The sequence below is a fragment of the Wolffia australiana genome, chromosome 1 (assembly GCF_029677425.1).
Source record: "Wolffia australiana isolate 7733 chromosome 1, ASM2967742v1".
Lineage (NCBI taxonomy): Eukaryota > Viridiplantae > Streptophyta > Magnoliopsida > Alismatales > Araceae > Wolffia > Wolffia australiana.
In genome coordinates, this window is record NC_135835.1 from 12,675,236 (window position 1) to 12,696,401 (window position 21,166).

Here is a 21,166-nt window from a genome sequence, read left to right on the forward strand (position 1 = left end):
CCCACGTCAGCGTTATCACGGCGTTTGCCGACGTGGCGAAAACAGCGAAAAGATTCTGTTAGTCGTGTCGAGATCAGCCCACGTGGACGTCGACTGAAGCTCACAACACGACAAAGCGATGCCACGTAGGTTCGTCTGCTCAATATCCACGATCCGCCGTTCGTTTCTCATCGGACGGTTCTGGTGTGCGTTAAATTTGGGCTTTTTTATTCTATTGGGTCCCGCTTTTCTAGCCGATAACAGAATGGGGCCCAATTATTAACTGGGCCCACATCCGAAATCTGGCCCATCGGAATAGGGCGGAATATGCTGTCAGGTCCGTCATCCGTCCCGTCCCGTTCCTTTCTCGTTGTCCGTCTTGGAGGGTAGACTAGAAAGTGGAAACTAGAAAGTCCTGCGATCGCCTCGATCTGAGGATTCTGCGGGAAGAAGAAGCGATCGATTGTAGGAAATGATGGTTTCCTTGCAAAGAATCAATGTATTTTTTGTGTTCTTTGCAATGTTCTCGGTGCTGGCCGCGAGGATAATCACTCCGCCGGTGGATAGAGAGTTCCTGAGATACCAGAAGCAAATTTTCGACACTTCAAATTATGGGAAGCTTCAGCTTAACAACGGGCTCGGACGAACTCCTCAAATGGGGTGGGTGCGGGGGATTTCACCTCCGTTTGTTAATCTGCGCCGACATTTTAACAATTCTCAGAATGGGGCTTTTATCTTTTCCTCGTTAAATGTTTTTTTGGGTTTTGAATTGGAACATTCGTCGATGTATGATATTCATTTTAATTCGAGTTATTTTATGGTGCAGATGGAATAGCTGGAACTTCTTTGCGTGCAATATCAATGAGACCGTCATCAAAGAGACAGGTTGTTTATCGGCAATTTTTTATTTATGACATTATGATCTTTGCTCTATCTGCGTTATCTTTCCCATGTTCTTCCCGGATGGCCTTTCTCTTCAGTGAGACCTTCAAACCTGATCAGCTTCTAATCCATGATTTGTGGTTATCTTAGGCCTTAATTATGACCTTCTGCTAATTTTACCCTCTGAGGATTTATATTTTTCCTTTTTTCTGATAAATGTTGCATCTTTCCTTGTGGGAACCCATCTTCCTCTTTCGTCTGACCACTAATATTTTTTTAATTACAGCCGATGCGCTCGTTTCCACGGGTCTTGCAGACTTGGGTTATGTCTATGTTAACATAGGTGGTTTCACCATGAACTGTTCTATGTTTTCACTCTTTATCGCTGCTTCTGACTTAACCATTTTCACGGCAGATGATTGTTGGTCGGCTTCTAGGCGCGATGCAAAGGTATATCCCAGTCACTTTTCTTAATTACCATCCAAATAAATCCACAATTCTCTTAAGCGTGGCTTTCGTATCCGAATTTGGGAATAAGAAATACAATAATGTCTAATATATTTCTTTTATTTCAGGGGAATTTGGTTGCCGATCCCAGGACGTTTCCCTCCGGAATTAGAGCTCTTGCAGATTATGTACATGATAGGGCCCTCAAGCTTGGGATTTATTCTGATGCTGGGTAGGCTGATTAAAGTATATATTTTTTTCTGTTTAATAATAAATCCGGGTATTTTTTAGATTAATGTAAATATTATATTGACAGAGCTTTTACGTGTCAAGTGCGACCGGGATCGCTCTTTCATGAGAAGAACGATGCATCACTTTTTGCTTCTTGGGTAAGTCATCGCTCATTACTCAGAACACACTTATTTCTAGTTTGTGTATTCTTATTTTTATTTTTTGAAATAAAGTTTTTGTATCTACATTGAGGGTGAGAATTCACGCCAATTCATTTTTACCATGTGATTTAGATCTCTAATCATGTGATAACCGAGTACCTGGCATTTGCAGGGTGTTGACTACATAAAGTATGATAATTGCTTCAATTTGGGTATTAAACCAGAGAAAAGGTATGGCGTATTTCTTAATTATCTTGGATAGAATTGAATTCGAATTTTTGCCTTAATGAGTCTTGTGGCCTCCCTCCAGATACCCACCAATGCGAGATGCGCTGAATGCTTCTGGAAGGGCCATTTTTTATTCTCTTTGCGAGTGGTAACTTGTTATCTCACTTGGAATCATATAATAAATCACATTAAGTTATTATCATTCGAGTAAATTTGCTTTACAGGGGAGTCGATGATCCGGCTTTATGGGCAGGAAAGGTTGGAAACAGTTGGCGCACGACAGAGGACATTAATGATACCTGGGTGAGGTTAGATGATTTTAATTTCGTTTTAATGATCTTATACTTAATCTACGTCCTCGTTAACCTGGCTTCTTATCTGACAGCATGACTGCTATTGCTGACATCAATGACAAATGGGCATCATATGCTGGGCCAGGAGGATGGAATGGTAATCAAATACGGTGCTGACCTTTTTTAGTTTTAGACAAATTTGTTTAAATTTGCGCTTGCCTGTTTTTTTTTCTCCAGACCCAGATATGTTAGAGGTTGGGAACGGGGGTATGACTTACCAGGAATATCGTGCTCATTTCAGCATCTGGGCTTTGATGAAGGTGGTGTCGTGATTAGTCATTTGAATTAATATTAGGCTTTAATTGGTATGCATTTCTGTTCTTGTTGTCGATTTTCGGTTGCAAGATTTTGATTACACTTAGGTTTAGCCTCGGCTTCACAATCATTATCTTTCATGTGCTGTCATTTAGTCTTCCATTTAAAGTTATGAGTTTGTGACGTGTAAAGTTTTTTCATGCTCTTTGCAATAAGATTTCTGTAGGCTCTCTGACCTTGAAACAATTCTCGATTTCTTTCGGTTTTCTGTAGGCCCCGCTATTGATTGGTTGTGATGTGAGGAACATAACTTTAGAGACCCTCGAGATCCTAAGCAACAAGGAGATTATCGCTGTGAATCAAGGTAAAGTCTTCACCAAACCTTGTTTAAGTATTTCTGGGTCGACAGACCTTTGCAATTCATTAATCAATTATTAAACCACCGTGAACTTTGACAATCAATGAACTTAAAATGGGAGTATAAACAATCTCAATAAACAACAGTTTATTCTTGTAAGATACTGAAAAGAAAGTGCCAAGCAAACTTGACCAAGGCAGACTGTGATGCAATCCCAATAGGTCTATCGCCAATTCTGCCCAATATAGGGGCATTGTAGTCATTTGGCCCACTAGGGGTATTCGTATCATTTTCCATTATTTCATGCTAATTGGTGGGGTTACAATTTCTCTTGAACGATTTTCAGATATTCTGGGCGTCCAAGGAAGGAAAGTATCTGTTTCTGGAGAGGAGGGATGCAAGCAGGTGATAAGACATCTCATGGAAAATATGTTTTCCATTTTCTAAAGTCAAACTTTCTTTCTTGGGTAATGAATGTAAACCCAAAGACTGTCTTTCATGGGAGTGACAGGTGTGGGCTGGCCCTCTCTCTGAAGGTAGACTGGTAGTCGCCTTATGGAACAGGTGTCAGCATGACGTCACCATCACCGCCACATGGCAAACGCTCGGTCTTCAACCTTGGATTAGCGTTTCGGTCAGAGATATCTGGAAGGTGATTTTTAATTATCTTTTCATAGTTTTTTGTAGATTAAAATTTTGGTAAATAATATGTTAATATCACACCTCAGCACGAAATCGTGAAGGAGAGTGCAGTAGAGAGCTTCTCAGCGCAAGTAGACACCCATGACTGTCACATGTTCATCTTTGTCCCTGTGCAGGCAACTTTGTTTTCTGTGTTATGATTGGTTCTCAGGGGTAAGGTATTCCTTATGTCAAACCTAATTAAGATCAGAACAAAACTAGTTGATTCTCTAGCTATACCATATCATTGAAATTTTAATTAAAAAATCTTAGGATTTTTCCTAAGATTTTTTTATTTATTTCTCTTCGAGTCTAGATTAAAGACCTGTCCGTCATGCTGAACTCCTTGCAGAACCAGCTGAGATGCCAAGTCTCCAAGTGGGCTGATCAAGATGCCAACTTCAAGAGGGGGTTCTCAATTCTTGCAGAACCACCAGACAAGAATTCCTAAACGAAAAGCCAAATGCATGTTGTTATGACTGCAAGGTTCTTATTTATCAGAACAAAACATACTCCATATCTTGCTTTTACCAACGCAGGTCGTGTTCTACTCAAGACTTTGACTTTGCAAAACAAGATGAGTGATGTTCGACGGAAAGATTGGTGAGGGAGGAGTTTGTTTTGTGACTAAGCGGTCTCGCGCTCGTAGACATCGTTGGCGTACTTCCAGTTGATCACGTTCCATATGTTCTTCAGATAGTCCGGCCTCACGTTCTTGTACTGCACCAGACAATAGTGCATTTAATGAAATAGGAATGAAGAGGAGCAAAAGAACAGAAGAATGAAGAGAAAACAGGGATTCGTAGTTGTTGATGAGTAAAAGATTGATGAATCAGATACGAGGTAAATGAATCCATTCTCATCTATTTGTTCTTTCCACTGGTCTTTGTTAGGAACCTTGATCTAGGTTCGTATCGGGAGGAGAGTGGAGGGCGAGGCGAGTTAGATGTTCCCAGGTAGGAGAGTTGAAACAGGAATGATAGAAGAGGTCGAACAGAGGAGGCAGGGAGCGACCAGGGACGAGCCGCCTGATGACGCGGTGAAGGATTGATAATCGCGGGGACGGGGATCGTCGGAGTCTAGAAGGGAACCGAACGGCAGAGGTAGGGATTGGATTGGAGAGCCGGCTGAAGATCCGGTGAGACGATCACTAAAATAGAGCATCATTGGATGGTCAAGGGGACGGGACCGAGACAGTGAGGATCGAGATAGTGAGCCAAGGGCTGATCTTACCTTAATTCTTGACTGTCCTCGTGGGAGGGCTATACATATTTATAAGAGAAGGATGCAATCTACCCTAAAAAACATGAAATGACTAAAATAGCCCTCGTAGGCTGAAATTCCTAAGATACCCTTGGGGATAGAGGATTGTATCAGTCTTATCAACCCCAATGGGAGAAAGCAGTTGATGGGAGACTGAGAAGAGAGAGAGAGAGAGAGAGAGAGAGAGAGAGAGAGAGAGAGAGAGAGAGAGAGAGAGAGAGGGAGAGAGAGAGAGAGAGGGAGAGAGAGAGAGAGAGAGAGAGAGAGAGAGAGAGAGAGAGAGAGAGAGAAAGAGAGAGTAGGGTAGGGGGTGTGAATAGAGAGGGAGATAGAGAAAGAGATGGAGAGAGAGAGAGAGAGATAGAGAGAGAGATAGAGAAAGAGACAGGGAGAGAGAGAAAGGAGGGCAGGGGGTGTAAATAGAGAGAGACAGAGTTAAAGAGCGAGAAGGGAAGGTGTAGATAGAACCACAGAAAGGAGGGGGGGAGTATGAGTGGAGAGAGAGGAAGAGACAGGGAGAGCGACAGAAATAGGAGGGAAGGAGGCGTAAATAGAGGGAGAAAGAGAAGGAATGGTGTAATAGAACGACAAAAAGAAAGGGTAACAGAGAGAGAGTAGGGTAGAGGGGTGTGAGTAGAGAGAGAGAGGGAAGGGGGGTGTAAATAGTGAGAGAGAAAGAGACATATATAGAGAGAAAAGAGAAGAAGGAGAGAGAGAGAAGGCGGACGTACCTGCAAATAGTAAGCGTGCTCCCAAACATCAATACCTAACAGAGGGACCAGATGAAGCCCCTTGGTCACCAGCGGGTCCTGCAATACAACAAGTTTTAATCACCGACACAAAATAGAGAAGGTGGGAAATCTGAGAAAGCTGTAAAGTTATGAAGTTTAATGACTTTTCAGAATACATATGAAGATAATCTAAGCCATGGGAGCAGCTCCAGCGAAACTGATGGTAAGTTTACCTGGTTTGGCGTAGTTTCAACCCCAACTTTCTTGGACTCCTTGTCCAACGCAAGCCACTGTTGAGATTACCGACAAAGAAGTAAAAAAAGTTATGAACTGTTTAGACTTCCTTTGCATAACATGTCAACTGGCAACAGGGCTTACCACCCATCCAGAACCCTGTAAAGCTGCACCCTCGGAACTCATCTTCTGGATTAATGACTCAAATGAACCGATATCTGTGTCAATGGCCCAGCCCAGACCACCTTTTGGAGGCTCGCCGCCTCCTTCCTGAAATTATTTTTTTAAAAAAACCTAACAGAGTTAAATTTCTGTAAACAAGAGAGTGGGGAAATGTTAAAAAACGCGATAAAATGAAAGAAATGCAGCACTAACACTTGTAGGGGCCAGGTTTCTCCAGAATATGGAATGATTGATATGACCTGAAAACATGCAACTTTAATCTTTAGGCTTTAAATCAGTGTAAAAGGTTTTATTTCACAGCAAGGGAAGAAGTTTATGAATAAGGTATTAGGAATATTTTCAATTGATGTCAAAGAGTCCGTCACAGTGAGAGTGATAATGAGAAGAGGAAGAAGAAAATCAACTTCCATGTTCTGATTAGGAAAGCCCGATGTCCAAGTTATTATGAGAAAAGACGCAAGTTATATATCATGGATGATAAAGATGCAAGCAATAAGAAAAAAATCACAAGAGATTTGTTAATGGGTGATGAAAATACGCCGAATCTGTCGACACTAAGAAGCCCAAGAACTTTCTTCAAAATTAGGCACTCTGAAGTGTTGATCCCCACAGTTATTCAAGAATGACAACAACACTCTAGTTAACGCACAAATTTTTACTCTACGATTATCAGTTCGTAGAAATTTTTCTGACAAAAAGAAAATCATTCCGCGGAAACCCCGTTGATGCTTTCATCAACAGTGACATTTAGGACCATTAAGAATCGTAAATCGACAAAGAAGTTACTGCGGAATTCACTGAACATTCTCCACTGAAATCAAACCCAAAAAATGACTGATAAAACGAAAACAATCAACAGAGAGAAAAATTCCCACCGCCGCCATTAAACTTAATCGCGCTCTGCAAGCCAACAACCTTGGCGGAGTCCCCCTTTCTGATGGCCTCATCGAGCTGTTCCAGAGACTTGTTGTAATTGGTAATGTACGTCTGATGATGTTTCTGATGATGGATCTTCATAATCTCGCCGCTGATGGCCGGCTCCAAAGCCCCATAATCATACTGCAGATCAGGAAGCGAGAAAGTCTGCAGCGTCCTGATCTGATTCAATCCAGATCCAACGGTCACGGTTCCCCCGCTGCGAAGAACAGACCTCATCGCCTTCCTCGAGACGAGGGCACAGATCGCCATAGCCAAACTCCACCCTTCTTCCCCCCTTCTTCTGACTATTATTCCGAAATAAGATAAAGCTCATTTATTCAACACACACGTGACACGTCATCAGTCGACATTATTAATAAACGATTTATTAATAATTTGATTTGCTCGATAACTTGGTCTTCCAGAACTTTTTTAGTCATTTGTAGGCTATCCTGTTCCACCGCCCTATATATGAGAGAGCTCGCGTGTTACTCCCGTAGAACTTTGCGTCAACGATCGAGTGCGAGTGCCAGATCTTGCAGTGGAAGACGAGTTCTAGCGGATGATCTACTGCCGAGGGATGTTCTTGGAGGACTAATCGATCGATGATCGTTTGAGAGGACGTCCACTTCGTCATTTTCAAGTTCTTGGTCGGATATCTGAAGATTGAGGGCGTTGATTTCATCTCCTCGGTTCCCCCGCTGGAGAACAAACCTCGCGTTTGACAGCGACAAGATTGTCGTCTCGTCTGGAGTCGGTTCATTCGTTGCATCACTCGATGCCCGGTGTTCGGCTTGTTCGTCGCTCGTTCATGAGTTCTTCTCCGTTCCGCTTGCTCGGAAACGTGGTTTCTAGTTTTCTAAAGTGCCAAAAACGAGTTTGAGGAATCGGTTTGGGCGTTCTGGAATTGGGGCTTCTCTTTCTCGCCGTCGGATTCTTTAGATTAGTGTGAGTTTTGATTGGTTGATCGGGTTGGCGAAGAATATGAGCGGGGGTGATGAGGACGGAGCAAGAGTGGGAGTTCAATGGGAACGAATGAATGGGGAAGCTTTTTGTGATGTGAGCACGGACAATTCCTGTGACCCTTTTGAAATCGACGAGAGCTTGCTGATCGATCCTCGCCTCCTGTTTGTCGGGCCGAAGATTGGTGAAGGCGCCCATGGAAAGGTCTACAAGGGAAGGTGCGTAGTCTGCCTTACGGATCTTCGTACTTTTTCCAAGTTCGTGTGATTAATGTAGAGTTGATTTCCGTGATTTCCTTAAGTAGGTTGAGTTTATCAGGTTTTTGGGGTTTAATTCTTTCTTCATCGTGTGATAAATTTTCAAGAGAGGGGTATTTTGTTGCCATATTTTGTGGATTCTTTCGGATTATTTCAGCTCCCGAGTTTATCCTTCTCTGCAGATACCGTCCATATGGCGATCAATACGTTGCCATCAAAATTCTTCAACGGGGTCAGTCTGAAGAAGAGAAAGCAAAGCTCGAAGGTCAATTTGCTCGTGAAATCAGCATGATGACTAAAGTGAGGCATGAAAACCTTGTGAAGGTACCTGAATCATGATACGCACTTTACACTGCAGCGATTTTTATTAGAAATTTTCCCTCTTGGCAATTTTAGTTTTTATTTTTACCCCCCAGTTGGTTATTTTTTTATAATATTTTTTCATCAATGGACTAGGATTTCTCAAATTTTCAGCATTATGCTCTGCAGTTTATTGGAGCTTGCAAGGAACCTTTCATGGTTATTGTCACTGAGCTTCTTCCTGGAATGTCGCTCCGAAAATATCTGAACAACATCCGTCCCCGGCAGCTGGACCTTCGCGTTGCTGTCAACTACGCTCTTGATATTGCCAGGGCTATGGAATGCCTTCATGCCAACGGGATCATTCATAGAGACCTTAAGCCAGGTATTTTATGTTTTAAAGAAAACTGAATGGGAAAAGTGGTTCTTATTCAGATTGAAACTCATGCTTTATAGCTTCTACCGTTGGGTTTTAGACTGACCAAGAATTTACAGACAACTTGTTGTTGACGGAAGATCAAATGAGTGTAAAACTTATTGACTTTGGGCTCGCTCGAGAGGAATCTCTAACCGAAATGATGACCGCAGAAACGGGCACTTACCGTTGGATGGCTCCTGAGGTGGGCAACGTATTGAATTTATTTTCAATAAATAAAGTCTTCATTGTAGCACTGAACAATCTGTAACGCTTGCGTTAAATCATTTAGAGGGCTTAGAAGCCTAGTTAATCTGTATCATTTCTTTCTTCTCATCTTCCAATGAATACATACCTCGCAGTTGTACAGCACGGTGACACTCCGTCGAGGGGAGAAGAAGCATTACACAAATAAGGTTGACGTCTACAGCTTTGGCATTGTTCTATGGGAGTTGCTCACCAACCGCATGCCTTTTGAAGGCATGTCCAACCTCCAAGCAGCCTATGCAGCAGCTTTCAAGGTCAGAATTTCTCTTTACCTATCCATGTTTATCTCTCTCTCTCTCTCCTCTATTCTACATTATCATAGCATTATCTATGTGTATCATCGCACATGCCTATGATACACATAGGCATGTCCAACCTCCAAGCAGCCTATGCAGCAGCTTTCAAGGTCAGAATCTCTCTCTACCTATGCATGTTTATCTCTCTCTCTCTCTCTCTCTCTCTGTGTATTTTATATTATCATAGCATTATCTATGTGTATCATCGTGCTTCAAGTGGCGTAAGTATGTTTGATTGGCAGCAAGCGCGACCAGATTTGAGCGAGGACATGCCAGGAGAGCTTGTGTCACTGATGCAATCGTGTTGGGTGGAGGACCCCCGCATCCGGCCTGGTTTCATCCACATCATCCAGGTCCTCTCTGATTTCCTACTCACCATGCCACCACCGCCTTCTCCAGAGCCTGTTTCGGCAGAGGCGTCGCCCAGCTGCAGAGAGGCCATCATCTCGACCTCCCCTGCTCGCGCCGGTGGGCCGCTATCCTTCCTCAAGCAGATGTTCAACTCAAAGAAGGCTGGAACCAAGCCCTGACCCCGAGGTAACGATCCCAACGGCCATCCAATATAAATTCATTATAATTCAATATTACTTAACAAACCAAAATAATTCATTTTATTCAGTCTTACTCAGAAGGGAGGGAAAGGGGGAATGTCTAGTGGTGGTCGTCCTCGCTGGGGGTGGCGAAGGGGCCCCATTTCCAGACCCAGTCAGTGCAGACGTCAAGGAGGGTGGCAGCAGCACGGCGGAGCGGGCGCTTCTTCCATACGGCGGCATGGCTGTCCCTGATGCTCTTGATCTGCCACAGCACGGCATCCACGGCGAGCACCCGCATGACCCCCTCCACCTCGCCCTTGCGACACAGCCGCAGAAGCCGCCGCATCTCCTCCAGCCGTGTCCTGTCCTCGCCCAGCGCCAACACCGCCGCCAGCGCCTCCCCCCGCACGTGTGCCGGCACCGCCTCCCGCGCCAGCTGGACCAGTCCCTCCACCACCCGTGCCTCCCTCGCCAGGCACCAGTGGTAGGCCTGCACCGTTGAGAGCCTGTACAGCGTTCCAGCAGCGCAGCCCCGTGCCTCCCAGGTCGGCCCCTCGGTGACCAAGTCGATGATGGCATTGACGCCGTGCCCGCTCCCTTCCTCCATGATCCTTGCCTTGTTGGCCCCCAGCACTGCCATGGCGTGCACCGTTGCCATGGCGCAGGCCCTGAGGTTCACATCCTCTGCCGCCAGCATGCGGAGCAATGCCGGCACGAGCCCTGCCTCGCCCATCTGAGCGGACAGCTTTGCATCCGCCCTCAGCCGCGGCACGAGCCGTTGGACCACTTGTCGCGCCACTGCCAGCGGGTGGGACTGGAACTGGCCCAGCCGGCCCGCCACGTAGGCCGCCACTGCCTTCGCACCCCCCTCCTCCTCGGACACCCTCAGCACAATTCGGTTCTCCTCGAGCCATGCCCGGATCTGGCGTTGCACGGCAAGGTTGGTGCCAGGCAGTGAGCCGGTGTCGCCCTTGAGCCGGCGGTGGGTGACGGGGCAGAGACGGTGGCCGGCGCGCAGCCAGCGCTCGATGTTGGTGCGCTCCAGCGTCTGGCCGCTGGACACGGTGACGGGGTCTCGCATCACGGCCCCGGAGAGTGGGCATCGGAAGGCGGCGGGGATGACCCAGTCACTGGCGGGGCACCTCTGGAACACGGTAGGGGCGTCAGGCCAAGACTCCCTGAGATAGACGTGCTTGCAGTAGAGGACCAGCTCCTCGAGCCCGGCTCGCAACGGGAGCAGCTCCCTTCGGGTCCGGGACTCGGTCTCTAACGCCATCACCTCGTTGACCTGGTCCTCCACCGAGACGAGCCCCAGCCGGTGGAACAGCTGCGCCACGCGGGCCTCGTCGGGGAAGAACCCGGCCAGGCTGGCCACCTCCGCCTCCAACGCTGTGCGCAGCTCCGCATCGACCCGGTCGACCTGCGCCCGCTGGGCCGCGGCCTTTCCGGCGACGAAGCCGACAAGGGTCCGCAGCTCGGGCCGCTCGGCGGCAGCCCGGAAGAGCTCCCAGGGGAAGGGCCTGAGCCTGTCGTGCAACTCCTCAGCAAGATCGCAGAATTCGAGAGCGACGACGTCTGAGAGGAGTAAGGTGGCGATCTTGCTGCCACGGGCGCAGCGCTCGAGCAGGGACCGGACCCGGCACAGGGCGTCGAAGAGCTTCTGCAGCGCGCGGAAGGCGGGCTTGGGGAGGCCCGCGGCCCGGTCGTCCTCGGGCCGCATGGCTGCCAAGAGGTGGCGGAAGACATAGGCCAGCACGTCGGCGGTCTCAAGCATGGACTTGAAGTTGGAGTGCTGGGGGAATTCAGGGGCCTTGCACTGGGCCGTGCTCCTGGCCAGGTAGGCCAGCGCGCGGACCGGCCTCTGCATTATCATGTTCTCCACCACCACGTACTCGTCCTCGGCCTCCATCGCGCGCCGCCGTCGTTCCTCTTCTTCTTCTTCCTCTTCTTCTTCTTCCTCGTCCGCCGCCGTGGCCGCTTGGCGGAGGCGCTGAGCTTGCTCCGCCGTGACGAGCGCCTGGTCGGCCATTATAGATTGAAACACCAAGAGAGAAGGGAAGAGAGATGGCCGCTGCGGCTGCCCGCGGGTGCCTTTGTATACGGTCGGATAACGGCTAGTTGGAGCGGAGGAAGAGTAACTGAACATGTTGCCGCGCGGCGGTCACGCTGACCCCGCCACGAAGTCTACTCTAGTCTTATTCTCTCCCCGCTCCGCTGTTGGACTAAGATAAGGAATACCTTGTGCCGCCGGGGCACGTTTAGCTTTGTTGGTTTAGTTAATTCGAGTTTATTAGTTTACGGAGTTTTTTTTTAATCCTACGGTTAATGCGAAGCGTTGAACGCTGGTTCGGAGGATGGAGGTCAAGTCTTCAAGCGTCCGCGCTCGCTGATTCTTTCGAGATCTTCGATTGCTCATCGCGTCGTTCTAAATTGCGATTGTTGAAAGGTTTGTGCTGTTCTCTTTGTATTCGCTCGAAGGAAACGAGCATCGGATTTAAGATCAACTTTTGGGAGTTTACTTTTTTTGGGGTCGAATCCACGGGAATCGTTAATTTTTTCGCATGTTTATCTTTTTTTCATTTTTCGCTGCGTTGGGAAGAGTTTAATGGATCTGTCTCCGCAGGGCTTTCGGAGGTGTGAAGATGGAGGGTTGCTCTCAGGATCTTTGCAATCTTGAAGGCAGTGGGTACTCTAGAAAAGAAGGATCGGTTGACCAATGCAGTTCGTCGGCTTCGGTTGGGGCTGGGTACCGTCTGTTCAACCGCGAGCGTACAATCCGGCAAATAATGGGCAGCGGGAAAGGTATCCTATCTGTAAGCTTTTGAAATTTTCTCGTGTTGCTCAATAGTCCATTTATAATTTCCGCCGACAGTCATCCAGATTGGGCATGTAAATCATAATTGAGTTTGATTGCCCTTGAAATCGATCATAAATGAGTTTGCACATAATACGGTCCTCGCATGCTTTCTCTAGTTTTCCTCTTATACAATTTTCTTTTGTCATGATAAATCGCTTTTCCAAAACCAAGATGAGGTATCAATCAATCAGAGACGTCAACCCCTTTGCTTTAGTTGCTGCCCTGGGGGGGAATCTTTTCAGAATATACGCACACATATATATGAATGTGGCTTATGAATAGCCATTAACCATGTTTCTCCTTGGTAATCTGATTATTCCTCTATGAAAATGAAAATCTAATCGAACTCTTTTGGAGTACGCACTGGTCGACGGTGCATAATGACTCATTAATCAAGGTCTCTATTGTGTAACATTATTTTTTCAGAAGTCTTTCAATTGGTATCAATGCCAGATCCAGGAGCCATAACCAAACTGGGGCCAGCAGAAAGAAGACCACCAGGACAAAATATTTTACCTCAATCTTCTAATTTACAAGGATACATTCTGGCTTCTTAAAGTTGTGCACATTAATCTTCTTTAAAATCAATGGAATTCGTGGAGAAGTGAAATCCAGTATGGTGTGGTTTTGCTGGACGGACTCTCTTGAATTAGTATTGTTTGGTGTTGGGTATTATGATAATTTCCCTTTGGATTTATTTTCCAAAATAAAGTGCAAGGAATCCACTGGTTTAATCGAGTTCGGTTTTGTTCCCTCTGACTTTGCCTAACATTTTTTATTTGTTGTCCCTCATTTCTCTCCCTCTTTATCTCTCCCTCTCGTTTCTTCACTTTACCTCGTGCCTTATGGATTCAATCGGTATCTCTCTAGAAATGAGAGATATCTGACCCTGGAAATTTAAGTAAGGATTTTTTTTAAAACAAAGAGATTAGAACCTTTCTTGGAAATTCGTTTGAGGACATCAATTACCCTGTATTACGAAATAACTTACTGGGTAGCGTGTCACCATCAAGACTTGAATAAGCTGTCTGATGTGCTTTCCTTCACCTGCATGTAAGTCTCTACGGAATGGTACATAGTATTCATTAATCGTCTTTGTCGTTCTATAGCTAGGCCTTGGTTCCTCCATACAAGAGGATTTATTTATTCATGTTACGTGGGGGTAAAGACAGGGTAAGGAAACCTGAGAAAGTAGAATTAGAACGACCTAACTATAGGAAACAGAATGACCTAAATCAGGGTTTTGAAGATAGCAGAAATGATGTCTAAAATGTGTGTGGAAGTTTACCCTTCAAGTAACTGATTCGGATTCCACTAATTTCTCTTTCCAAGCCAGCTAAGTACAGTTAACTCAGAAAGCTCAAGCAGTCTCACGTATGATTTCTCGTTTCTCTTTTCAAGTAACTTATAGATTATACTAATTTCTCTTTTCAAGTAACGACCAACGACGATCGTCATCCCTCAAGTTTATCATCATCCATGCGTGGCTTGGACAAATGAAGACGACAAAGATAAATTTGTCATCAACCGATGGACGATAATGATGACAATACCAGCCCTTGGAAACTGGATAAGGATGACGATGACTTGTAAAATCCTAGGTGTTAGTTTGTACATAAACAGATGACAATGGCGATGATGATTTGTCATCAATGTAGGAATGTGATACGATCTGTATTGAATTAGTAACAAAAGATCAAGAATTCTACTGACAGATGTAAATGTCAAAATGGTAAAGCAAGATCCCTAGACTGAGGTTGAGTGAACCCACGTCCTCTTGTAGCTAGCTCCTCTTGATGAGGCGAATGCCCTCGGATAACCCCTGCTACATACTGCTTGTCTATCCAAGATCACCCCCTTTCTTTGAGTTCTCACCTCTTATTTATCGGAGTTCTTTATCCCCTCCCACTCCCAGTCAAGTCTAAGAATTAGTGGCCACTGAAGCACTAGCCAGGGTATCAGGTCCCCTGGTGCCTGTTGAGTGTTGACTGGTCAACGCTCCTGGTTTGGCTTCCCCTTCTTTTCCTTTTCTTGTATACTTTAATTGGAACGGTATCAGAATGACGATTTTGATAAAGATGATGACTCGTGGAAATCAAATGTTTATGGTGATTCTTCATTTGCATAACTATCGTACACCACTATCATCGTCATTGACCCCGAATCATTGTCTTTTGCTGTGAATGTCTTGGTCTTTTATCTAACTTACTGATGGATATAAATGAATGAAGACGATTTTTTTTTGAAATCTATCAATGCAAAGTGCAGATCTCTCTTGCAAAAGATTTCTTTATCATAGAAAAGGTCTAGTAGTATTGGCAAATGGAGGGATGTTCAACAACTCATTCTTGACACCTCTGGATATTTTTCAGTTCCTATTGAAATCTTTTGAGAATCAAAAACTCGTTTCATATTTCTCAGCTGCGGATCTGATGCTGTGGAAGCAGCGGAAGGCTTCAATCAGTGTCATCACCGTTGGAACAGCCGCTTGGCTAATCGTGGAACGTTCAGGATTATCCTTCCTGTCGATTGCTTCAGACGTGCTACTGATTCTGATTGTGATTCAATTCCTTCGAGCAAACATCGCTGTTCTTCGAAACAAGTACGTCAGTGTCTACCCTTATTTCTCTCTCTCCAGGTAGGTCAAAGTTTGGCTTTTTTCACAGGCCGCTCCAGCCACTTCCAGAACTGGTTCTATCAGAGGAAATGGTCAACAACGCGGCCTCTTCCTTCCGCCTGAAAATCAATGGCTTGTTGCTCATGGCTCACGACATCACCTTGGGCAAAGACTTTAGAGTCTTCTTCAAGGCTAGCTTTCCTTTTTTTAAGCTTTTCTGATTTTAGTTTATTTTTTTATTCAAGCTCTGCTTTCATCTCTCAGATAGTGGCTTGCCTTTGGATCCTGTCTGTTGTCGGTAGTCTGTTTTCCTTTACCACCCTCGCATATGCAGGTGAGAATTTCTTTTTAATGTATTATCCCATTTTTCTTATGCCTTTCACATATGTGTGAGCTGATTGACTTTGTAACATGCATCTGAATCTAGATTTCATTTTAAGCTGATACCAGGGAGGGTTGCGCAGTGCAGAAATTGCCCACCTTGGGCAGATTTTCGCACTGCCGCGAACCCATTGGAGCCCCTGCTGATGACATTATTCTCTTAAATTTAATGCCAAAAAATGTGTAATTAAATGTTTTGAAATGGCGACACCAGTAACAAAATGCAGACATTGACCATCCACCCACACGAATAATGGTTTCACTAAGTTTTTTTTTGTAAATAACTAATCGTAATTGGAGCAACTGAGCTGCGGGCTGCACAAAGGCTGGTTCGAAATTCGAACTGGACTGCACAACGACTCTAGAACCGTGTTTGGACCATCTATAGTTGATACTATCCCCAAATTATGAGGGGTATTCTGGCATTTCATGCATCAGGGGGAGTATTTTGGTCGTTCTCTTCTTGAGGGTTGACGCGCTTTATTGCAGGGGTCATTGTTTCCATCACATTGCCAGCATTGTACGACAAATACGAGGAGGGAGTGGACAGATACGTTGGGCTGGTGCAGGAAATATTTGCCGCAAATTTGAAAAGAGTCAATGAAAACATCATTAAGAAGCTTCCCCGGGCCTTCTCCTCCCGTGTTAAGACGGATTGATCCCCCGGTCCCTGCGGACAAAAAGATTGGCTTTGTTTAATCAAAATCAATCAATACAAACCTTCATTGAGTATGATTTTGGGAAAGAGAAAGAGAGCCAGAGATGAAACTGACCCTTATTGATTTGTTGCAGGTAACAGCAGTTCGCTTGCACTTTCAATCCATACACTGTAGATCTCATCAGAGAAAAGAACGAAGTGGATCTGCAACAGAGTTACCACGGCATTTGAGAATTGAACAAGGGAACGAAGTAAAATAATACAATAATCTTAGCCTTTGACATCAGCTCCATAGCTAAAAAACTAATATCCTTACTTCTTAGACATGATTGTTGATTACCTCCTTAAAATCATCTGGAAACTTCTTGACCTCGGATAAAGAAATCTGGGAGGCCTCCTTGTAAGGGTAGCTGCCCAGCAGTTCGAAAAATCATCAAGAACTATGAAATTCAGGGGAAAGCAATGATTGAAAAAGATAACTATATCCAATTTATGGAAAAGAAAAAGGATTTCTGTCAAGTTGGTTAGTGTATTTCCATTTACAACTTTGCTAATTGTAAAATAATAAAAGGTCTCTTTTCAGAATAAAGCAAAATTATAAATACTTTCAATTTGTGGGACAGATAACGGACTTCTGTCAATTTCATATGTGCATCCGCCTGCTGCAACACTACTAAACTGATTACAGAAACTATTTTAATAACCTTTTGTATGATAATAATTTCTGAGGGAAGAAGTGAGGTCAACCCTACCCAAAAACGCCACATGATATTGCCGGAAAAGCAATGTACTGAATCCCATTCTCCTTCGCGAGTTCCAAGCAGCTCCTGCAGAAACAACAGCAGATTGATACTAATATTTTTTTTTGAAAAACAGCAGGTTGATAATATAGTCTCAAAGAAATTTCTGTATCATGCAAAGCCAAAAGTTGACCTGTATGCGCTCCTTAGAGATGCTTCTGGTTGACGGTCAACGTCATAAATGGGCCCCACCGTGTGGATAACTGTTGCCACAGGAAGTCGAAAGGCCCTGCATTTTCAATTCTGAGTTAGCATCAAGAGAAAAAACAAAATTAGCAGCATTATATATTAAAAAAGATATATAAAATAAGCCCCACGGTGTTAGCCTGGCTTCGCCGGTTGCGCAGCGGATACCCGGCCTGACTTCAGGAACTTGAAGACATGCAGCAACAAGTTCAGGGCCAGCAGCTCTATGTATGGCTGCAGTATATCAATATAAAATCAGAAATTTGTTGGGGACATCATTTATAATATAGAAAAAAAAACAGGAAAGCATCTCTTAGGATCTTGGTATAGTATCTACCTCCATCAACGCCGCCACCTCCTAACATACGCTGATTTGCTGCATTCACCTAAGATCATTATAAAAAACATAAGACCAGGTAGTGGATCATTACTCTTTTTTTCTGGAGGAGAGCAGATTCAGTTCTACACAAGGATTATGATAAGATCACTATCACATATAGGGTCATTTTAGTTATTTCCTTTCAGTTTAGCCTTTCCCTTTTAAATATTTGGAGCTTTCCTTGATATAGAGGGAAGAAAAAAATGGTTCTCTTTCTAATGCTGTGTCCCTTCTCTTCTCTCTGGTTCTTGCAGACGGCCTCTATCCTCATTACCCATTCTCCCTGTTCCATGGAACCTTTAGAAGATGTGAAATTTATTGAAGTATATTTGGACGTATATTGGACATAATTGATACAGACATGGGGCTGTTCGAGATTATACCAGTTTATTTAATCTAATGGATTAACGCAAAAAAGGTAAAAATTCAACTTGCTTGATCAATCAATCGACTAGGTCGATCTGATTATCAATGGACCATCTTGGCAGAGTGAAGTTAAATCAACTGACTCGACCAATCTAAACCTCATATAAGCTTTTCTGCAGATCAAATTACAGCTTTTCACCCAACTCGGCCTTGAACAAGTTGATATGGAAAGATCTCCGAAACCCTAACCAAGGGGAAACTACGATGCTAGATCATGGTTCTTTCAACTCCAGGAAGCGTTTGATTAATAGCAAAAACTGATTCCTACAGACAGGTTTACAAACAACGAGAGGGAGATAAATTTTCAATGAATGAGACTAAATGACTTCTAAATGAAACGTAAAATACCGGAGACTTTCCCGTGATCTCGGTTGAATAATTTATCTAAATAACTTCAAATGATTATCAGGCCTTTCAGACCTCGATAGGCTTAAGAAATATGTTATATGTTCGATGCAAAGTTCGAATTTAGAATTTACGAAGGCTTGTCACTCGGTAAAAACAAAGATAGAAGAATTCCTACGTTGAACACTATAGCGTTCTTCTTTAGACAAGTTGGAACTCTTCTGATTTCTAATTAATCCCGAAATAGAAGCACCGTGAAATTCGCACTTTACACAAGCTATACGGTAGATAGAAGCACCATGAAAGAATATTTCACAAACAAAGACTCAACTTCTTTGAATGAGATGAGCTACTAGAAGGACGATTAACAGCGGCAAGTTAATCATTCGTGCACATAATCGAAAGAAAAAAGAAAGAAAGAAAGAAGACAGGATCTTTCACAATATCGCTACACACTAGTCATGCAAGGAACATTCTAGGGCGGACGAGAAAATCACAAGACGATTCTAATAAATAGGTTCCGAGGAAATCAGCGGAACAACTTGAAACATATTTGTGAATTACATCCTTTGATCCGATAGAAATAGAAGATATCAAATTTGACGATGATACAGAAACAAAAATAGAGGAGACGATGACAAGAAAATGAGATGGTTAAGCTCACAATGGCATCCGTGGATCCATCCACCAACCACGCGGTGATGTCCCCTTTGGTAATCCAGACAACGCTCGAAGGAGACAGCTCAAATCGATCCGCAGTGGCAGAGATCGATCTTCCCATTCGGCGGTAAGTCCCCGACACCAAATGCTTGGGCGAGAAGGCGAGTCGCAGCATGAACAGATCAACAATCCGGCGATGTTTAAGAAAATACTTCTACTGGTGACTGATTTACTGTTTCTTCCTAAAATTAAATTCAGCAACCGGAGCTGAAGAGTGGTGAGGAAGAAATCATGGTCATAAACTCATAATCGATTGATAATTAATTCATCCTGACACGTATTTGACCACAATTCTCTTGTTCGTTGACCCACCCACATTTGGTTAGCATATTAAATATAATATCAGCGGCCTCAAGATGATATCTGGCAAAACCCATCCCACATCTGATATGATCTGCATCCCACCTAACTATTGAGTGCACTATCTTCTGGGACGATTGTCGTGTCCACGAAGTGTCCGTCGAAAACCATCCTCGGAGCGCTGATTCTGTCTGACATGGGGAATGGGAAATGATAGACGTTCTGATTCATAGAAGTTTTAAAATCCAAGAAAGAATCATAAAATGGAAATTTAGTGCATTGGATGGTTTTTTCGTCCCAGAATGGAAAAACTGTCTGTGCCGCAGTTCCGTAGATGAATTTGTTAGGATTCAGTAGGCCCCTAGGGGCATTATCATCTTTCTACAATTCCTTGAGGTTTCCTTTAAGTATGTAGCCCTCCTTGTTGGAGGGCAGAACATGAATCATTAAGTTGTTTGGCTTATAGTAGTCCCTCCTCTCGCCTTCGGCAACGTCCCCTCCGTTGAGTTCTCCGGCGACGTCCACTCCGCCGTCCCTCCGACCGCTCATGACCCTCTGGCGACGTTCACTCCGCCCGGGTTCACCCGTCTTCGATACGATCCCGGCTGGGTTCGTATCAGAACTTCAGCCTCATCCTTTTTCTGAGGCCTAGTTGGGATGGTTTTTTGTCCTGGAATGAAAAATCATCCCGTCTGCATTAGTGCACTATAGTTTCATCATTTAAGCTATTTGGGGGCATTTTGGTAAGTTCCCCTTTTGAAACACAGCCTTCAACTACTCAGTTGAGTTTGCAGTCATCTTCAGTTGGTTCCTCTATATGAAGCATACTCCCTACTCATCTCTTCCTCAAGGATGGGTAAAGTCACCATTAAACTGTACTGGCCTGAAAGAGTTTTGTGTGGGTATTGTTTGTGTATTAGGATGAGGATCATTCCCAAGAAAGTGTAAACATTATTTAGTATACATGAAGAAAATGTCACTTAATTCAAACCCCCTTCTAGGAGAATGTAATTTTTATAATGAATAAAATAAAAATGAATACTTCATCATGTAAAGTTCCCTATTTTTTATTGAATTATATGGCCTGTAAGCCAATCACACATTCACATCTTATCTGAATTCATTATTGCAAATCATCTTCATTATTATGAACATGTGATATTTGAAGTCCAAGGATATGTGCAATGATGAGTGTATTATGATGAGATCATGCTACGATGATTATTTTCTTTAAACATGTACCCTAAATATTATTATTCATAACATGCTTGAGAAGGACGTAAAAATATACATAATAACACTATCCAATCATATTCATATCATGATGATAGTTGACCCGTAACCATTTGTACATAGACACCAAGGAGATATAGTGGGTGCTCTTTAGGGAAAGATTTCAATTTTTGGATCACTAATAATTTTGGAATTGTTTTATACCTGATTATCAACTAACTCAATTATTGTCACAACTGCATATATGGTCCTTTCACCTGAGACATCAAAGACATATTGCGGATGAAGTATCGTATTTTGATTATGACCTATGAGTTAATAATCATAAT

At 43.9% G+C, this 21,166-nt stretch overlaps 6 protein-coding genes across 12 annotated transcripts; 3 read left to right on the plus strand and 3 right to left on the minus strand.

Annotated features, from left to right (window-relative positions):
* Positions 1-377: 377 nt before the first annotated feature.
* LOC144707174 (Melibiase family protein) lies at positions 378-4,092 on the plus strand. Of its 6 annotated transcripts, XM_078580314.1 has the most exons (16): positions 380-639; positions 806-864; positions 1,148-1,204; positions 1,277-1,311; positions 1,437-1,540; positions 1,625-1,697; positions 1,873-1,931; positions 2,011-2,076; positions 2,153-2,236; positions 2,314-2,378; positions 2,459-2,541; positions 2,810-2,900; positions 3,241-3,299; positions 3,406-3,546; positions 3,623-3,749; positions 3,928-4,092. In XM_078580314.1, exons 1-15 carry the CDS (start codon positions 452-454, stop codon positions 3,734-3,736), a joined length of 1,278 nt encoding a protein of 425 aa, XP_078436440.1. In that variant the 5' UTR covers positions 380-451; the 3' UTR covers positions 3,737-3,749; positions 3,928-4,092. The 6 variants fall into 6 exon arrangements, with proteins under 6 accessions (XP_078436424.1, XP_078436456.1, XP_078436447.1 ...); XM_078580298.1 differs by having other exon boundaries at positions 378-639; positions 1,148-1,311; positions 3,623-3,754; XM_078580330.1 differs by having other exon boundaries at positions 378-639; positions 1,148-1,311; positions 3,713-3,754.
* On the minus strand, positions 4,024-7,219 carry MSD1 (manganese superoxide dismutase 1). Its single transcript, XM_078580375.1, has 6 exons — positions 6,862-7,219; positions 6,179-6,225; positions 5,948-6,073; positions 5,803-5,859; positions 5,570-5,647; positions 4,024-4,295 (listed from the first exon to the last, which is right to left on the minus strand). The coding sequence occupies exons 1-6, from the start codon at positions 7,172-7,174 to the stop codon at positions 4,203-4,205; spliced, it is 714 nt and encodes a 237-aa protein (XP_078436501.1). The 5' UTR covers positions 7,175-7,219; the 3' UTR covers positions 4,024-4,202.
* A 172-nt stretch (positions 7,220-7,391) lies between these two features.
* LOC144707206 (serine/threonine-protein kinase STY13-like) lies at positions 7,392-12,200 on the plus strand. Of its 2 annotated transcripts, none has more exons than XM_078580351.1 (7): positions 7,392-8,085; positions 8,307-8,448; positions 8,614-8,809; positions 8,920-9,044; positions 9,202-9,360; positions 9,645-9,939; positions 10,032-12,200. In XM_078580351.1, exons 1-6 carry the CDS (start codon positions 7,889-7,891, stop codon positions 9,930-9,932), a joined length of 1,107 nt encoding a protein of 368 aa, XP_078436477.1. In that variant the 5' UTR covers positions 7,392-7,888; the 3' UTR covers positions 9,933-9,939; positions 10,032-12,200. The 2 variants fall into 2 exon arrangements, with proteins under 2 accessions (XP_078436477.1, XP_078436468.1); XM_078580342.1 differs by having other exon boundaries at positions 7,393-8,085; positions 10,022-12,200.
* On the minus strand, positions 9,941-11,964 carry LOC144707161 (U-box domain-containing protein 16-like). Its single transcript, XM_078580279.1, has one exon. The coding sequence runs from the start codon at positions 11,962-11,964 to the stop codon at positions 10,054-10,056; it is 1,911 nt and encodes a 636-aa protein (XP_078436405.1). The 3' UTR covers positions 9,941-10,053.
* Positions 12,201-12,225: 25 nt separating the features above from the next.
* On the plus strand, positions 12,226-16,522 carry LOC144707220 (Reticulon family protein). Its single transcript, XM_078580363.1, has 6 exons — positions 12,226-12,381; positions 12,559-12,737; positions 15,214-15,394; positions 15,459-15,600; positions 15,674-15,743; positions 16,280-16,522. The coding sequence occupies exons 2-6, from the start codon at positions 12,578-12,580 to the stop codon at positions 16,447-16,449; spliced, it is 723 nt and encodes a 240-aa protein (XP_078436489.1). The 5' UTR covers positions 12,226-12,381; positions 12,559-12,577; the 3' UTR covers positions 16,450-16,522.
* LOC144707236 (appr-1-p processing enzyme family protein) lies at positions 16,237-19,498 on the minus strand. Its single transcript, XM_078580387.1, has 8 exons — positions 19,249-19,498; positions 17,772-17,820; positions 17,566-17,668; positions 17,382-17,477; positions 17,201-17,275; positions 16,789-16,858; positions 16,564-16,652; positions 16,237-16,460 (listed from the first exon to the last, which is right to left on the minus strand). Exons 1-7 carry the CDS (start codon positions 19,417-19,419, stop codon positions 16,566-16,568), a joined length of 651 nt encoding a protein of 216 aa, XP_078436513.1. The 5' UTR covers positions 19,420-19,498; the 3' UTR covers positions 16,237-16,460; positions 16,564-16,565.
* Between the last annotated feature and the right edge of the window lie 1,668 nt (positions 19,499-21,166).

Coding starts and splice junctions, on each gene's coding strand:
- LOC144707206 (XM_078580351.1), top strand. CDS start 7,889: ATGAGCGGGGGTGATGAGGACGGAGCAAGAGTGGGAGTTCAATGGGAA. Junction 8,449..8,613: donor GGCATGAAAACCTTGTGAAG/GTACCTGAATCA, acceptor TATGCTCTGCAG/TTTATTGGAGCTTGCAAGGA. Junction 8,810..8,919: donor TCATAGAGACCTTAAGCCAG/GTATTTTATGTT, acceptor AAGAATTTACAG/ACAACTTGTTGTTGACGGAA.
- MSD1 (XM_078580375.1), bottom strand. CDS start 7,174: ATGGCGATCTGTGCCCTCGTCTCGAGGAAGGCGATGAGGTCTGTTCTT. Junction 6,226..6,861: donor GATTAAGTTTAATGGCGGCG/GTGGGAATTTTT, acceptor GCATGTTTTCAG/GTCATATCAATCATTCCATA. Junction 5,648..5,802: donor TTGAAACTACGCCAAACCAG/GTAAACTTACCA, acceptor GTTGTATTGCAG/GACCCGCTGGTGACCAAGGG.
- LOC144707161 (XM_078580279.1), bottom strand. CDS start 11,964: ATGGCCGACCAGGCGCTCGTCACGGCGGAGCAAGCTCAGCGCCTCCGC.
- LOC144707220 (XM_078580363.1), top strand. CDS start 12,578: ATGGAGGGTTGCTCTCAGGATCTTTGCAATCTTGAAGGCAGTGGGTAC. Junction 15,395..15,458: donor ATCGCTGTTCTTCGAAACAA/GTACGTCAGTGT, acceptor CTTTTTTCACAG/GCCGCTCCAGCCACTTCCAG. Junction 15,744..16,279: donor TACCACCCTCGCATATGCAG/GTGAGAATTTCT, acceptor GCTTTATTGCAG/GGGTCATTGTTTCCATCACA.
- LOC144707174 (XM_078580298.1), top strand. CDS start 452: ATGATGGTTTCCTTGCAAAGAATCAATGTATTTTTTGTGTTCTTTGCA. Junction 865..1,147: donor GACCGTCATCAAAGAGACAG/GTTGTTTATCGG, acceptor TTTTAATTACAG/CCGATGCGCTCGTTTCCACG. Junction 2,379..2,458: donor TGGGCCAGGAGGATGGAATG/GTAATCAAATAC, acceptor TTTTTTCTCCAG/ACCCAGATATGTTAGAGGTT.
- LOC144707236 (XM_078580387.1), bottom strand. CDS start 19,419: ATGCTGCGACTCGCCTTCTCGCCCAAGCATTTGGTGTCGGGGACTTAC. Junction 17,669..17,771: donor AGGTGGCGGCGTTGATGGAG/GTAGATACTATA, acceptor GATATACTGCAG/CCATACATAGAGCTGCTGGC. Junction 17,478..17,565: donor GGCGAAGCCAGGCTAACACC/GTGGGGCTTATT, acceptor TTGAAAATGCAG/GGCCTTTCGACTTCCTGTGG.